The 17,675-nt window shown below is 43.9% G+C and overlaps 1 protein-coding gene across 2 annotated transcripts in view; it reads left to right on the top strand.

The window, feature by feature from the left end:
- Nucleotides 1-17,675, top strand: part of ccdc180 (coiled-coil domain containing 180) — a 133,147-nt gene that overhangs the window by 48,774 nt on the left and 66,698 nt on the right. For both annotated transcript variants that reach the window (XM_043720427.2, XM_043720426.2), the window contains exons 13-16: nucleotides 3,206-3,328; nucleotides 13,324-13,497; nucleotides 15,546-15,661; nucleotides 17,421-17,547. In XM_043720427.2, the coding sequence (XP_043576362.2) occupies nucleotides 3,206-3,328; nucleotides 13,324-13,497; nucleotides 15,546-15,661; nucleotides 17,421-17,547 (540 nt within the window). The remainder of the gene's footprint in view (nucleotides 1-3,205; nucleotides 3,329-13,323; nucleotides 13,498-15,545; nucleotides 15,662-17,420; nucleotides 17,548-17,675) is intronic.

Below are 17,675 nucleotides of genomic sequence, written 5' to 3'. Positions count from 1 at the left end.
GGCCAGATAGTCTTTTTTATATAATATTCTTTGCTGCACTACCTTGTCTAGAGTTCGCTCATGGCCTGCAGTATTAGCAGGGGGCTTGATTTCATAGTAGAAGCGTGGAGAATGGAGGGAGGGTGGAATGATGAAATATTTCCAGCCCCATGACGGCAAGCAGGCAAGGGTGGGTCAGAATATAGCAGAGGAGCTGCTGTGGGGGTGTTGCTGGCCCGCACATTCCTACTGTGTTTCTTTTGGCAGGCAGGGATCCAGGTGGTTTGCCCACATCATGGAAAGGGCAACCAATTGAGCTGTTTATAGACCCAATCAGGTCAGAATTTTCATGGCATTGTGGCATTTTGCTGCTGGCATTACGAGCCCTGCTGTAAGAGGGTGCCATCAGCTCCATTTAGACAGCTTCGGGGTATCATTAAACTCAGACACTCAACATCACATAGCAGAGGTTGCTGTAGAAAAGGCCCATACAATGGACCCAAGGAGTTTCCCTTCAAGTTTGAGGTGTTTAACTACATCGCTCTGAATAACTTTAACTTTTAAAGACCTGCTTCCAAACCAGTCTGCCTCCAGGTATCCTTGAGTCTTCTCCCTGCCTCAGGAATCCCTGCCTCTGCTTGCGGAGCTGCCGAAGCTCCAGACTGCATCCCGCAGGGGGGCCATCAGCAGTGAAATCCTGCCCACCATCCTTGATGGGAGGGTGAATGTCACGGTAGCTAATTTGGAGGCTGCACAGCAGAAAAATGGCTTTGTTTGGTGCATTGTTGGTAAGAGCAGGCTCAGCTTCCCAATTTCGGATTCCAAAACCCCGGGGAAAATCCACCATGGTGTTTTCAATGCAGACTATTTCACTCAAAAGTCTGATTTTCGCTGAACTCCAAATTTGAATTTTTCCCATTGTTCAAATCCTATTGGAAGTGTAGGTGATGTACTGATTTAAGCAAGCAGCTGTGGTCTTTGCATGTTCCTGAGGTAACTTCTGTGTGAATTTGTACAGTAAGGTATGTACATAATGTTGTAACTTTTATTACTCTTACTGTATAACTATAAATAGCTGGTTTATTTATATCGATTTACTTTCTATCGGAGTAGTTTGGTGGGTGCTGTTTACACAACAGGGCAGATTTCAAAGCATCAATGTACAAGCGCCATTGATTTACAACACATCAATGAGGAGAGCATGATCAGTGTGAGTGAAAACAGCATATGAGTGAGCCAAGTTAGTATAGCCAGGATATCAGAGGAGGAAAGAAGATCTTTAATTAAGGTTTATTGCAAGGAGTAAAGTCTCCAAAGGGAGAGGTGAGTGCAAGAAGATAAAAAGTGTAGATTTAGAGACCAATGAGTCCAGCAGTGGAGTGACTTTACAATCCATAATTTGACGTGAGTGCTGGAAAAGCCGCCAATAGATGAGTAGGATTGGTGAGCATTTCTAGTGTTTAAGGTAAAGTCGTCTTTTTTTTAAGTTTTAAGTTATTTTCTTCTCTCCTCTTCCTAAAAATAGTTAGGTATAAGATTGACACAGGTGTTTTTACTTAAAAAGTTATAATAAATTGTAAAGAGCAATAGAATGGAGAAATAGTAAAGGGAAAGCAGGAAATGGCAGAGGAGTTGAATAAATACTTTGCATCAGTCTTCACAGTAGACGACACAACAGTAGCATTCCAAATATACTAAACCATCAAAGAGAAAAATAAAACAAATATGCTATCACCAGAGAAAAAGTGCGAGAGAAACTAATGAGGTTCAATCAAATGTCTCTTCGACTTTATGGGTTGCATCCTTGGATATTAAAGGGAGTAGGAACAAGGATAGTGGTAGTAATCTTCCAAAGCCACAGAGGGCTGGAAACCTGCCAGTGTTACATCCTTCTTCAAAAAGAGAAGAAAGCAAAAATCAAGTCACTATAAAACTGTTTGCTTAATAACTGTTGTCGACACCACAGAGGAATCTGGGGGTCCCTGTGCAAGAATTACAGAAAGCTAGCATCCAAGTGAATCAGGTGAAAGGCAAATGGAATATTGGCCTTTACTTCAAAGGGAATGGAGTATAAAAGTAGGGAAGTCTTGTTATAACTATTTAAGCCTTTGGTTAGACCACATCTAGAATACTGTGAACAGTGTGTTTCCCCTTATTTGAGGAAAGATAAAAGGCATTGGCGACGGTTCAGAGAAGTTCACAAGATTGATCCCCGAGTATGGATGGATTTTCCTATGAGGAGGGGTTCAGTAGGGTTAGGCATGTACACATTGGAGTTTAGAAGCAGGAGAGGTGACCTCGTGAAGATAGATAAGATTATTGGGGGCTTGAAAAGTTAGATGTCGAGAGATTGATTCCCCTTGTGGGAAAGTCTAGGACTAGAGGGCATTATCTCAGATTAATGAGTTATAGTTTTAAGACAGAGATGAGGAAGAATCTCTTCTCTCACGGGACAGTGTGAGTGTGGAATTCTTTACTGTAGAGTGCTGTTAAGGCTGGGCAATTAAACATATTCAAGGCTGACAGAGACAAATTCTTAATCGGTAAATGTATCAAAAGTTGTGGGGAAAATGCATGTAAGTGGGATTGAGGATTATCAAATCAGTCATAATTTAATTGAATTGTGGAGCAGGCCAGATGGACCACATATGGTCTTACTTCAGTTTCATTACAGCAATGCTGCTGAGCTTGAGTCAGGCAATCATTCATTACTCAACTACCCAGTTCTGATATGACCTGAAAGTGGAAGTAGAACTGTTGGTGCCCATGATACCCTGTGTTACCCTTTCACTACATCACAGCAATACTGATGATGACAAAAGGAATTCTTTTATTTATTCTGGTTTGTCAACTTTATGCAGTTTTAGTCCACATGGTGTGACTTATTCTTAATACCCTCCGAAGAGGCCTATTAAACTAATTTTAAAGATATCAATTTCAGAAGGCCCACCAATGGGATTGGGAACTAAATATAACTTTTTTTCAGCATTGTCCATCTGTTAAGAACAGGCATTAAAAGAAATGAAGATTTAAAACTTTACCTTCCCAAATAGCCCATTAAAAGGGAGTGAAAATTTTTGATTTACATTCTTCAGTAGTTACAAGCTGGCCAAAGTACATTACACAATTTTATTATGTTTTCAGATACAGATGTTGGAGTTGCTGTACTGTGTTGGGTTAGTTTCTGCATTATTTATACTGGTCTTTGTTCTATCTTGTGCTTCAGGAGATACTCGTGAAGTCAAAGGTGTGTACAAGAGAAGAGGCCAAACAGCTAATAATTTCTGACTTTCTTCCAATTATTGGCAATTTACAACGTGTGTTTGAAAGTGAGCAATCCAGCGTCGATGTAAGTGTTTTATCTTGAACAGTCACCCTTAGTAAAATGTTCATGGTGATTGAATAAATAGGCAGGGGTGTATGGGCTGGCAGACTGGGTGGTCCAAGTCGGAGATCATGGGAAGCATGTCAGGAAATAAATTTAAGGCCAGCTCTGACTGAAGGAATGAAATTCTTCTTTTTCTAGCAACTGTGAAATGACTTTGGCGAAGTTTCATGGTGAAATGGGAAAGAGACAGTAACTTTAATATATCATGCTTTTATTAAAGGACACAAATTCAAACTAATGTCTCTCTTGAGAGCTACTGTCCCAAGCAATACATTCTATTTCAGTATGGAGCTGAAAATGTGTTGCTGGAAAAGCGCAGCAGGTCAGGCAGCAACCAAGGATCAGGAAAATCGACGTTTCGGACATGTGCCCTTCTTCAGGAATGAGGAAAGTGTGTCCAGCAGCTAAGATAAAAGGTAGGGAGGAGGGACTTGGGGGAGGAGCGTTGGAAATGAGATAGGTGGAAGGAGGTCAAGGTGAGGGTGATAGGTCGGAGTGGGGGTGGGGCGGAGAGGTCAGGAAGAAGATTGCAGGTTAGGAAGGCGGTGCTGAGTTCAAGGGATTTGACTGAGACAAGGTGGGGGGAGGGGAAATGAGGAAACTGGAGAAATCTGAGTTCATCCCTTGTGGTTGGAGGGTTCCTAGGCGGAAGATGAGGTGCTCTTCCTCCAACCGTCGTGTTGCTATGGTCTGGCGATGGAGGAGTCCAAGGACCTGCATGTCCTTGGTGGAGTGGGAGGGGGAGTTGAAGTGTTGAGCCACGGGGTGGTTGGGTTGGTTGGTCCGGATGTCCCAGAGGTGTTCTCTGAAACTTTCCGCAAGTAGGCGGCCTGTCTCCCCAATATAGAGGAGGCCACATCAGGTGCAGGAGATGCAATGAATGATGTGTGTGGAGGTGCAGGTGAATTTGTGGTGGATATGGAAGGATCCCTTGGGGCCTTGGAGGGAAGTAAGGGGGGAGATGTGGGCGCAAGTTTTGCATTTCTTGCGGTTGCTGAGGAAGTGGAGGTTGGGTTGGTGGGGGGGTGTGGACCTGACGAGGGAGTCACGGAGGGAGTGGTCTTTTCGGAACGCTGATAGGGGAGGTGAGGAAAATATATCCCTGGTGGTGGGGTCCGTTTGGAGGTGGCGGAAATGACGATGGATGATACGATGTGTATGGAGGTTGGTGGGGTGGTAGGTGAGGACCAGTGGGGTTCTGTCCTGGTGGCGATTGGAGGGGCAGAGCTCAAGGGCGGAGGAGCGGGAAGTGGAGGAGATGCGGTGGAGGGCATCGTCGACTACGTCTGGGGGGAAATTGCGGTCTTTGAAGAAGGAGGCCATCTGGGTTGTACGGTATTGGAACTGGTACTCCTGGGAGCAGATGCGGCGGAGACGAAGGAATTGGGAATATGGGATGGCGTTTTTACAGGGGGCAGGGTGGGAGGAGGTGTAGTCTAGGTAGCTGTGGGAGTTGGTCAGTTTATAGTAAATGTCCCGTGTTGATTCGGTCGCCCGAGATAGAAATGAAAAGGTCTAGGAAGGGGAGGGAGGAGTCTAAGACGGTCCAGGTGAATTTGAGGTCGGGGTGGAAGGTGTTGGTAAAGTGGATGAACTGTTCAACCTCTTCATGGGAGCACGAGGCAGCGCCGATACAGTCATCGATGTAGCGGAGGAAAAGGTGGGGGGGGGGTGCCAGTGTAGCTGCGGAAGATGGACGGTTCCACATATCTTACGAAGAGGCAGGCATAGCTGGGGCCCATGTGGGTGCCCATGGCTACTCCTTTGGTTTGGAGGAAGTGGGAGGATTGGAAAGAGGAGTTGTTCAGGGTGAGGACCAGTTCAGTCAGTCGAAGGAGGGTGTCAGTGGAAGGATGTTGGTTGGTACGGCGGGAAAGGAAGAAGCGGAGGGCTTTGAGTCCTTTGTGATGGGGGATGGAGGTGTATGGGGACTGGATGTCCATGGTGAAGCTAAGGCGTTGGGGACCGGGGAAGCAAAAGTCATGGAGGAGGTGGAGGCCGTGGGTGGTGTCCCGAACGTAACTGGGGAGTTCTTGGACTAAGGGGGACAGGACGGTGTCAAGGTATGCGGAGATGAGTTCGGTGGGGCAGGAGCAGGCTGAGACAATGGGTCGGCCGGGGCAGTCAGGTTTGTGGATTTTGGGCAGGAGGTAGAAACGGGCGGTGCGGGGTTGTGGGACTATGAGGATGGAGGCGGTGGATGGGAGATCCCCTGAGGTGATGAGGTTATGGATGGTCTGGGAGATGATGGTTTGGTGGTGGGAGGTGGGGTCATGGTCAAGGGGGCAGTAGGAGGAGGTGTCTGCGAGCTGGCATTTAGCCTCAGCGGTGTAAAGGTTGGTGCGCCAAACTACCACCGCGCCTCCCTTGTCTGCCGGTTTGATAGTGAGGTTGGGGTTGGAATGGAGGGAGTGGAGGGCTGCACGTTCCGAGGATGAGAGGTTGGAGTGGGTGAGAGGGGTGGAGAGGTTGAGGCGGTTAATGTCACGGTGGCAGTTGGTTATGAAGAGATCGAGGGCAGGTAAGAGGCCAGCACAGGGTGTCCAGGTGGATGGGGTGTGTTGGAGGCGGGAGAAGGGGTTGTCAGAGGGTGGGCGAGAATCCTGGTTGAAGAAGTAGGCACGGAGGCGAAGGCGGCGGAAGAATTGTTCGATGTCACGTCGTGTGTTGAACTCGTTAATCCGAGAGCGTAGGGGAATGAAGGTGAGGCCTCTGCTGAGGACTGATCTTTCATCCTCAGAGAGGGGTAGTTCTGGAGGGATGGTGAAAACATGGCAGGGTTAGGAGCTAGGACCTGGTCTGGGGCTGGAGCTGGGAGTGGGGGCGGGGACAGAGATCGGCGTGGGGGTAGGGTTAGGCGTGGTGACGGAGATCGGCGTGGGGGCGGAGACGCATGCGGCGTGGTGGTTGTGCAGGTTAGTGATGTCACTGGGGGCGGAAGTGGCTGTGGCGACGACAGAAACGGTGTTATTCCCGATAGTAGCGGAGGCCGCGAATCTGTCGCCGATGCTCTTCCTGATGATCTTGGAGGCGGTTGTCTGGGCAGCGATCGCGGAGACTGCGAGGTCGGTGGGGGCGGAAGTGACGTCATGGTTCGCAGCGGCGGTTGCTGCCGTGGGCGCTGTAGCGGCCGCGTGGTTAATGGCGCCGGAGTGATTTCGGAGGCCGATGGAAGATTCTGGAACAGTTGAGGAACCCAGAGTGTGGGGGTAAGTACATGAAAGTTTTTGGCCCTCCGCCCTTGAGCCCCGCCCCTCCAATCGCCACCAGGACAGAACCCCACTGGTCCTCACCCACCACCCCACCAACCGCCATATACATCGTATCATCCGTCGTCATTTCCACCACCTCCAAACGGATCCCACCACCAGGGATATATTTCCCTCCCCTCCCCTATCAGCGTTCTGAAAAGACCACTCCCTCCGTGACTCCCTCATCAGGTCCACACCCCCCCCCCAACCCAACCTCCACTCCCGGCACCTTCCCCTGCAACCGCAAGAAATGCAAAACTTGCGCCCACACCTCCCTCCTTACTTCCCTCCAAGGCCCCAAGGGATCCTTCCATATCTGCCACAAATTCACCTGCACCTCCACACACATCATTTACTGCATCCGCTGCACCCGATGTGGCCTCCTCTATATTGGGGAGACAGGCCGCCTACTTGCAGAACGTTTCAGAGAACACCTCTGGGACACCCGGACCAACCAACCGAACCACCCCGTGGCTCAACACTTCAACTCCCCCTCCCACTCCACCAAGGACATGCAGGTCCTTGGACTCCTCCATCGCCAGACCATAGCAACATGACGGTTGGAGGAAGAGCACCTCATCTTCCGCCTAGGAACCCTCCAACCACAAGGGATGAACTCAGATTTCTCCAGTTTCCTCATTTCCCCTCCTCCCACCTTGTCTCAGTCAAATCCCTTGAACTCAGCACCGCCTTCCTAACCTGCAATCTTCTTCCTGACCTCTCCGCCCCACCCCCACTCCGACCTATCACCCTCACCTTGACCTCCTTCACCTATCTCATTTCCAACGCTCCTCCCCCAAGTCCCTCCTTCCTACCTTTTATCTTAGCCTGCTGGACACACTTTCCTCATTCCTGAACAAGGGCTTATGCCCGAAACGTCGATTCTCCTTTTCCTTGGATGCTGCCTGACCAGCTGCACTTTTCCAGCAACACATTTTCAGCTCTTGATCTCCAGCATCTGCAGTCCTCACTTTCTCCTATTTCAGTATGGACTATTGGAACTCAGGTCTGTACTTTGAATTCCCCACACAATGAGTTTCTGATTTCGATCATGCCATTCAAGGCAGTTCCCCATTAAAAAAGAGGAAAAGATCTGAGGCAAAGTGTTTGTTCAATGTATTTTATCAGTACCTTTCCACTTGCTATATGCAATTTGAAGTAATCTAACATCTTACTATCATTGGAACTCCTTTGGCAGAAGACAAAGTGCAAATAAGATCATAAAATATATGTTGTGGTAACATCTTGCATTTGAGAGTATGAATGGAAGTACATCTATCAAAAAAAATCTTTTAATGTGTTTATTGGATGTGGGCAATACTTTCTAGAGAGCTCGTATTGACCATTTATTTCCAAACTACCCATGAGAGGTTGTGGTGAGCTGCTTTTATAACCTGCCAGCCACAGAGGATAGGTGCACCAACAGTGCTGTCAGAAAGAGATTTCCAGGATTTTGACACAACAACAGTGAAGGAACAGCAATGTAACTCCATATCATGGCATGTGTAGCTTGGTAATGGCAAGATATAATTGATCTCAGAACCATATTATGTATACAACTGGGTTAATGCAAATCACACCTGAAGGCATTGATTCTTGATGGAATATGTTTCGGTGAGTACCCAAGTACTTGCCATACCTTGCTGCAGTGGATGTTCCTCACCTGTAAATCTGGTCTGTGCAATTTAGGAGAGGAAGTGAATCATCAAAGCGAAACCCTGTCACACGCATAAACTTTTCAACCAGTGATTGGGAACAAATATTTCACTCTTCTAAGTTATGGATGTGCTCAGGCCCTACTTGCAGCCTGAATAAGGTCAGCAAACTCAGCACATAGAATCCTATAGTGCAGAAAGAGGCCATTCAACCCAAATGCTCATATGAAGAGACCACCCCATCCCCTAACTCCATATGGGGATTTTTACTGTGGCCAATCCACACAACCTGCACATCCCTGGCCACTATGGGGCAACTTCTAGCATGGCTAATTGTTATGAAGGTGTAGGAGTGCACTGTACCTTTCTGAGAGTTAGAAGCAACAGAACTACCTGACGACACCAAGTGTTCTGAAAAAAAGATGCAATACAACCGTTTGGTCCAGCAGTTAGTGTAGCTGGTTGCCTTGAGATTCAAATTAGGCCACTTAGTTTAAATTATACTCCATAGAATACCAAAATTAGTACCTAATCTCAACAAAGAATTCACCTCTGTGGGTAAGGTTTACTCAGAACAGGGAGAGAAGGACAATATAATTTTGAGAGATACAAGATCTAACCAGTTGCTGATAGTAAGGGATGAACGAACATACACTCTTTCTGATCTGTTACCAGAGAGTGTGGTAATTTGTGGGGTAGATAGACAGAAATTTAGCATTCCCCTATGTAAGATCAGGTTGGAGTGCCAACTCAAGACTGGGGAAGTTACAGTGGGAGTGATTGACAGAATGTTAGTTCGAGGAATTCAATTTGATCTTGGGAATGATTTGGCAGGATTCAAGGTGGGAGTGACACCCCTTGTTGTGGAGAAGCCCAAGGAAGACCAAAAAACTGAGGTGTTAAAACAGAAATAACCTGGTATTTTCCCAGACTGTGTGGTAACCAGATCCCACTATCATAAGTCACAGCACAAAACAAAAAGTAAAGAGAAAGATGAAGCAGTTGAGTTTCAGTCAGCGGATATCCTGTTTGACGTAATGGTACAGGAAAAACCTGAACAGGGGGAGGGTCAAACCAAAGTGTTTAGTCCTGAAAGACTAAGAGACTTGCAATAGCAAGACAAGACGTTAAAAGATATATATATGTGAATGCATACTCTGAAAAGGAGGCAGAGAATATTCCAGAGTGTTATTATCTGAAAGACAGAATTCTAAGTCGGAAATGGAGACCATGGCAGGTTAGTGCAGAGGAGAAATGGACCGAAGTGCACCAGATTGTGTTGCCAGCAGCATACAGACAGAAGGTGTTATGTGTAGCACATGAACTACCTGTAGGAGGTCACCTAGGGGTACGAAAAACTCAGGCTAAGGTACAAAAACATTTTTATTGGCCTGGAATGCACAAGGATATGGTGAAATTTTGCAGTACATGTCATACATGCCAAATGGTAGGTAAGCCACAGGGGATAATAAATTGAAGGACCAATTCCTGCATTTGAAGAACCTTTCACATGGGTTATAATCGATTGTGTCGGTCCCCTCCTGAGAACTAAATGTGGGAGCCAGTACTTGTTAACCGTAATGGATGTGTCTCCCAGATTTCCAGAGGCAATTCCATTACGGAGTATCAAGGTAAAAAAGGATAGTAGAGTTAGTAGCTTTCTTTACATGGTATGAGCTACCCAGAAAGATTCAGTTGGTTCAAGGGTCAAATTTTATTGCTAGGATGTTTTAGGAGGTTATGGATAGCTTAGGTGTACAGCACTTTAAATCTAGTGCGTATCATCGTGAATCCCAGGGAGCTTTAGAAAGATGGCATCAGACCTTGAAGACAAATTTGAGAATGTACTGTTAGGACTACCCGAATGATTAGTTTGCCATTAGAGTTTCCCCAAATGAATCTACTCAGTTCACTCCCTTCAAATTAATGAAGTGAGAGGCCCTTTGAAATTAATTAAAGAAAAATTGACAGGACCAAAGTCTGAGATCTCACACTTAGATTATGTACTGGAGGTGAGGGAGAGATTAAATTGAGTAGGTGAGTTAGCTAAACAGTGGATTTTGAGGTGACTCAAAATAGATTAAAAAATGAAGATGTCCTTGAGGAGTGGGATAGGTTAGTAAGCTATCTGTTTCAGGAGCATAGAACACAGTTGAAAGACTTGTTACTGCAGTACAAGGACATATGTAAGAATCAGATGGGGAGAACTAAAGCTATTGTACATGAAATAGCGTTAGGGAATACTGCCGCGATAAAGCAACACCCCTATTGGCTAAATCCTTTCAAAGCCAGACGGGTCCAGCTGGAGGTGGAGGCTATGCTCAACGAGGACATCATCAAACCAAAACAGAGTGATTGGAGTTTGCTGATCGTCTTTGTTCCCAAACCGGACGGGACTCAACGATTGTGCGTGGATTATTGGAAGGTCAATGCTGTTACAAAATCGGACTTATATCTAATTCCTAAATTGGAGGACTATATCGAGAAAGTCTGACAAGCCAGTTGGACTTAATACATAGTTAGTGGCAGATACCTTTATCAAAGATGGCAAAAGAAATTTCTGCGTTTGTAACCCCAAATGGCTATATCAGTTTAAAGTGATGCCCTTTGGATGAAGAACGCTCCCACCATTTTCCAAAGACTCATGAACAGAGTTGTGTCTGGGTTAACGAACTGTGTGATTTGTTTGGACGATGTAGTGATCTTTAGTAAGTCCTGGAAAGATCACATGATACAGTTGGCAGAGCTCTTTGAACAACTATGAGAAGCAAAACTGGTGATAAACTTAAATAAAACTGAATTCGCGAAAGCAGAGGTCACATTCTTGAGACATAACATCGGTCAGGGAAGGTTGACCCCACGGGACGCAATGACGAAGGCCATCGAGGAATTTCCACGACCAACCTCGAAGAAAGAGCTGCTTCGATTCTTAGGACTCAGCGGATTCTATCGGAAGTTTGTTCCAAACATCAGCAATGTGGTGGCACCGTTAACTGATTCACAGAAGAAGAATACAAAGTTTCGGTGGACAGAACCATGGCAGGAGGTATTTGACCATTTGAAATCGATATTAGCCACCAAACCAGTTTTAGCTACACCAAACTTTTCAAAACCTTTTAAAGTCACCATTGATGCTAGTGACATTGGAGTTGGAGCTGTAATCCTACAGGAAGATGAGGATGGGATTGAACAGCCAGTTGGTTACTTTACGAAGAAGATCAATATTCACCACAGGAAATACTCCACAATCGAAAGTAACTATCGAGTTTGGTCCTGGCCTTACAACATTTTAATGTGTATGTCATGAACAATGTGTCGGAGATGGTTGTGTACATGGATCACAATTTACTTGCATTCTTACAACGCTTTAAAGACAAGAATATGAGACTATTTCATTAGAGTCTTATGTTACAGACTTTTAATTTAAAAATCGTACATGATGCGGGTCATAAGAATGTAATCGCAAATGCGTTATCATGGATATAACTGATAAAGTTTGAATAAGATTTGTATTTATTTAATGTTATATATAGGTACATGGGAAGACATTAAGGTAAACGTATATTAAAGTTATCTGTATGTTAGCGTAATGTGTTTAAAAATGCAAAAAATAAATGAAGACATCTTTTCATTATGATGGTTCATTTTTTTTCTTAAGGGGGAAGGTTTTTTTTTAGATTAGATTAGATTACTTAGATTACTTACAGTGTGGAAACAGGCCCTTCGGCCCAACAAGTCCACACCGACCCGCCGAAGCGCAACCCATCCATACCCCTACATTTACCCCTTACCTAACACTACGGGCAATTTAGCATGGCCAATTCACCTGACCTGCACATCTTTGGACTGTGGGAGGAAACCGGAGCACCCGGAGGAAACCCACGCAGGCACGGGGAGAATGTGCAAACTCCACACAGTCAGTCGCCTGAGTCGGGAATTGAACCCGGGTCTCTGGCGCTGTGAGGCAGCAGTGCTAACCACTGTGCCACCGTGCCGCCCACGGTGTTATGAAGATTTAGAAGTGTACTGTACTTTTGAGAGTTAAAGCGACAGAACTACCTGACAGTACCAAGTGTTCTGCAAAAAGATATAATGTAACCTTTTGGTCCTTTTAGTGGAGCTGTCTGCCTGGAGACAAAAAGAGATTCAAATTAGGCCAATCAGATTAAATTATATCCCGAAAAATACCAAACTCCAATCAAGTTTGAATTTAGTATATTGACAATCTTAAAAGCCAATGACACAATTCAATGCTTTGTGGATAGAAGACCAGGGAAATTTGAACAGTTGGGAGGAGAACTGCCAATCCAACGACATCTGCACACTGCCCAGCGAATAGCTCTCTTAAAGGTACACTTAATAATCAGTAACCTGTGAAGCAGAATCCCCAAGAAGAAGAAAAGAAGACCGGAATACAGAGAAAACTCAAAGCTGCCTGGTTTTGACAGAAGAAGTGTTGCTTTGTAAATCTAATCGGGAGTGTTATCAGACTAGCATTATAGAAGGGAAGGTAAAAAATAGGTTAGAGGAAGGAGTTGTAATTAGTTCATTAATTATTCTCATTTATACTTTAAGAAATCGTTAATTTTTACTTTAAATAGTTCTTGGCCTCTCAAATTACTGCACAGGATAAATCTTTTCTGTGTTGCTGCTTTAAATTAAGCAGGGGGGTTTACCCTGTGTCGTAATGTAATCAATTTAACCTGCACATCTTTGGACTGAGGAAGAAACCAGAGTACCCAGAAGAAACTTACACAGGAATGGAGGGAACTCCACATAGACCATTGCCCAAGACTGGAATCAAACCTGGGTCCCTGGCACTATGAGGCAACAGTGCTAACCACTGAGCCACCGTGACACCCAAAGCAAAGAAAGCACAGACCAGCAATCAAACAAGCAGGCAAATTGCTAAGGAATAGGGAGATAATGTAGTGATTTTTCGGAGCAAATCATTAAGTTGTAAAATGCCATCAAGCTCATCGTAATGTTTCCATGCAGCTCCCACAGTCTCAATGATATAACTCTTCTTCCAATTGTTTTAAATCAACAGAAACACATGGAGACCTTAGACCAGCAGATGCACTTTCAGTGTAAATGGATATATTTGTTTATCAAAGAAGCCACTCAACTGTGGGAGATGCATCAAGGAAACCTAGCTGACCAGGAACAGCAGCTGAAAGAGCAGATAGATGACTATCATAAAAAACACGACAAATTGAATCAGGTAGGAAAACGGTCCTGCTGCTTCTTGTAGAATTACACTGCAACTCAGCATAGCAGTGTAAAGCCAACATTATAGAAACCACAAAAACTTTCTTTCCATTGAAATGAATGGAAATTTAAGGATTGAATTTTCTCTTTGGGTGCAGGAAATGGAAGTGGAAACTGCTTCTGGGTTCCAAACTTACCATGAGGATGAAGGATTTTGACAGAGATGGATCTTTTAATTGGCGTAGAAACCACCAAGCAGCAAGTGGCTGCTATTGCATGCAGTTAGGCTGGAAGTATACTAAAACTACCTCCATCAACAAAAGAAAGGCTTGTTGGGCTCCTTTAATTGGCTCTTCATGTGTTTAATCAGCTGCCTGATGCATGGCAGTAAGTAGCCCTGCCTGTCCTAAAATAACCAGTGCTAGGTACCTGGGAATGATGTCTGGAAACTGGCAGATTGGCCAGCTCTGTTCCTGCCCTCAGCAGAATCTGAAAATCTAGCCCAAACATTTGATAACACAGTCCCCCAGATTCATAATGCTGGTTTTACTCTCTGCAGTAGGTTTAAAACTACTACCATTGTCTTATTCTTTTGTAAAGCGAATCTAGAATCTCATAAACTAGGTGAGCGCTGTCAACAGTTACTTTCCTTCAGTTAACTTTGCTGGTATAGAATAACTGTAAATGGCTCCATTGGCTCTCTGATGCATTCTTGGAAAAATCTCCTAAACAATTGTTAGATCACATGTCCTTTTTATTTTATAAGAATCATTGTGTCATAGTGATTGCATTGATTTATTTAATCCTTCTTGTGCATGCCAATTTCATGGAACTGCCAATTCTCATGGAATATTCTTAACTGTCAGCGTTTTCAATTAAACTGCCCATAACCTTTCCAGAAAATATAATCCTAAGGATTAAATGATGGTCAGAAGTCATCAATATAGTCATCTAATTTTGGTGCATCTACAAACTGGTTAAGCTTCACTCTCGTTACTTGTCATCTGACTATGATAAGAAGATTATCTTCTCATTTATGGACATTAGTTATTATCCTTGTTTCCTGATTGACAAGTTAATAAGAGAAGCACTTTACTGACATAAGCCATTTTGAGGCCATGAACTAATTCACACGTTGCTGACAAACTGCAGGTTCTGTTTTGGAACTAGATAATTGTAGGAGGATGGGGAGTCGATCATCTCTTTCCTAAAATGCCGTGAATGACAGTTGGAATTGGGGAAGAGTAAAATTTACAGGGGCTGCATATGGACTGACAGTGGTATGCAGTTTTTGTTTGCTGGCTGTGGTGGTAAGATGATGAACACTACAAAAAAAAATGTACCATTACCTCGACTGCTTTTGAACAGCCTCCATCAGTCTCTTTAAAAATAATTGATTCAGGCCAAAGACTATTCAGGCCTGAAATAGTCAGGTGGTCCACCCAGCCCCTGTAGAATCCTACCCAAGGCAGTGACAGTCAGAGCAGTGTTCAGTTTTGTGATTTGTTCACTTTCAGATTTGCTGCCACTTTGCTCCCACTGGGCAGAGGAAATTGAAGTTGAAGACCTCTGAGCAAATCTTGCTTATCTTTGGGAGAAGATAAAACTGCAAGAAATTATCTGAATAGTTTTCTGGTTGTCCTGGTTCTGGGAAATGCACTCTGCAATATAAATAAAATGGCTTAGAGGGAAATATTCAGAACCTAACTGGTTCAAGTACATCAGAATGTTGAACGGAATCTTCAGTAGAATTTTGTCTAAGTAGAACCTTAACTAAAATTCAAAGTGGAGTTGCGTCTTTTAGTCACTATAACACAAATCAAATTCCCTAATCTAACCAATTACTTTCTAGATGTGTTAAAGACTAGAAATTGTCCAAGACTGAATGTCAAACATTATATTTTTAAAGGATCATATGTAATATCTGTTGACCATATTTAATTAGTATATTTTTTCTTATACTCCCTGTACAAAAAGAAAATGTGAAGATTTTCACTCCAGGTATTTTATATCAAAGTTCACGTGATTTATGTTTTAATTAAACCTATAATCCTCCACTAGACGAGGGAAGCAAACCTAGATATGCTGATTGACCAACTAAGACAGAGGGACTCAGAAGCAGAACTGAAATCAGATCTCAAAAAAGCCAGATGCCTGCTGGATGGTATTAAAAAAGGGTGAGTATTCCTATTTTGCAAGGTTCCTCTTAAGACAAGTTTCTTTGTTTTTCCCTTTGGTAGGTCTCTCAACCAGATTTAACACTCTTCACCTGAAATGGCATGTTCTCAAACCACACCAAAATCTCTGCCAGTTAACCAATAGCTCTGATGCACAGAGAAAGTTGTGTGGATTTCAAATATTGAGATTCCTTCCTGTCGATTGTTGTTTCTGACTAGTGTAACTGGTGTACCAATCTATAGCAGTCACTTTCAAATGAATGATGAGCGAGGAAACTTTAGATTATGCTTGGGAATTATTTGCTTTGTGAAAGTTATAAATCACCACCAGTGTCCTGCTCCGAACTTCCCAGCCCACACCATGCTTTCACCAGTGTCCCGCTCCGAACTTCCCAGCCCACACCATGCTTTCACCAGTGTCCCGCTCCGAACTTCCCAGCCCACACCATGCTTTCACCAGTGTCCCGCTCCGAACTTCCCAGCTCCCACCATGCTGTCACCAGTGTCCCGCTCCGAACTTCCCAGCCCACACCATGCTTTCACCATTGTCCCCCTCTGAACTTCCCAGCACCCATCATGCTGTCACCAGTGTCCCGCTCCGAACTTCCCAGCCCACACCATGCCATCACCAGTGTCCCACTCCAGGCTTCCCAGCCCAAGTCAGGGGCCACTACCACACATAAGCAAGCGTTATGCAACCTCCAATGCCATGGGTTCTTATCTTATTAAATAGCCTAATGTGTGCCATCTTATCAGCCTTCTGAAAATCTAAATATATTGCATCACTGCTTCCCCTTCATATATCAACTTGTTGTCTTCTCAAAAAAGATCTAATAAATTTCTCAGGTATGGTTTTCCCTTCATGAAGCCATGTTAACTCTATTTGACCATATTTGTATCACATTAATTCTAATAAATTCCATGTAACCATGCAACAATTCTCTGATGAAAGTGTCACAAAGCTATTCCCTTTTTTGTCTAAAAGCTAGTCAAGGAGACTCTGTCCTTGTTTCTTTTCAGAGGGGCAATAAACCAGGCTGGGTTCCGGTCAGTCTGGTTTGGTACAGAGCTTAAAAGGATTTTGAGAGGCCTTTTGTTTATATGTAAACAGATGAGACTTCAGGCCAAAGTGGTCATGTTTTAGAAGTGACCTGTGCAATGAAAGGGGAGTGGTCAGTTCTTTAGCTGACCTGAGTTGAGCAGTTTTAGTTCAGTCTTGAACTGGGGAGTTCAACAGGGAGGTGTGTGAAAACTCTCTCTCTTTTCTGCCTCTCAACTTCAATCTGTAAGCATGTGTTCCATTTATACTGGTTATAGAGGGAGTTTGCTTATTGGAACTGTTGTGTATATTCGGAACAGCATAATTAAGTCTAGTTGGATAGGCTGAGTTTTGTAGTGGTTCTTTATTCTGTTCTTCGTGTTTCATTGTGTAACTTTGTGAATAGATTTTTGCCTGTCTTAAAATCTAATAGTCAATCTAGCTAACTTACTCGGAGTAACTTTCACTGTACACTTACCAAAACAAATTGCAAAGTTAGGTCTAGGGTTGCCCGCCTAAGAATGTTTTGAGTAGTCTGGTCTAGTCCATAGCAAAAGGTTACCAACCTAAAGCACTAATGCTGTTTCTTCCACTGAGATTGCCTGACCTGCTGAGTATTTCCAGCATTTTCTCTTTATCTTTCACATTTTCAGTATATGGAATAGTTTGCTTTCATGTAATGCTGTGACCTGTTTTAACTTGGGTTTATTCTATACACAGATATGAGGCCTTTTACGAAAAGCAGACAAAAATAGTTAATGATTATCCTACCACAATAAGAAGAGAGCTGCTCAGATTCAGTACTGCTATCAGTAAATATTTTGAGGTTATCGAAATCTATAAGCCGGTATGTGACCTCCTCAACCGTGTAACACAGTGACAAAAGTAATAAGATATTGGGGGAAATATTTTCTTCTGTTTTATATTCTTTGACAAAAGTTGATATAAATATCAAGAAATATCACCTGCTTTATA

Source organism: Chiloscyllium plagiosum, unplaced genomic scaffold (assembly GCF_037043375.1).
Source record: "Chiloscyllium plagiosum isolate Xiang-an unplaced genomic scaffold, Cpla_swu_hap1 HiC_scaffold_21, whole genome shotgun sequence".
Taxonomy (NCBI): Eukaryota; Metazoa; Chordata; class Chondrichthyes; order Orectolobiformes; family Hemiscylliidae; genus Chiloscyllium; species Chiloscyllium plagiosum.
This window is presented reverse-complemented; position numbering and strand designations above follow the sequence as displayed.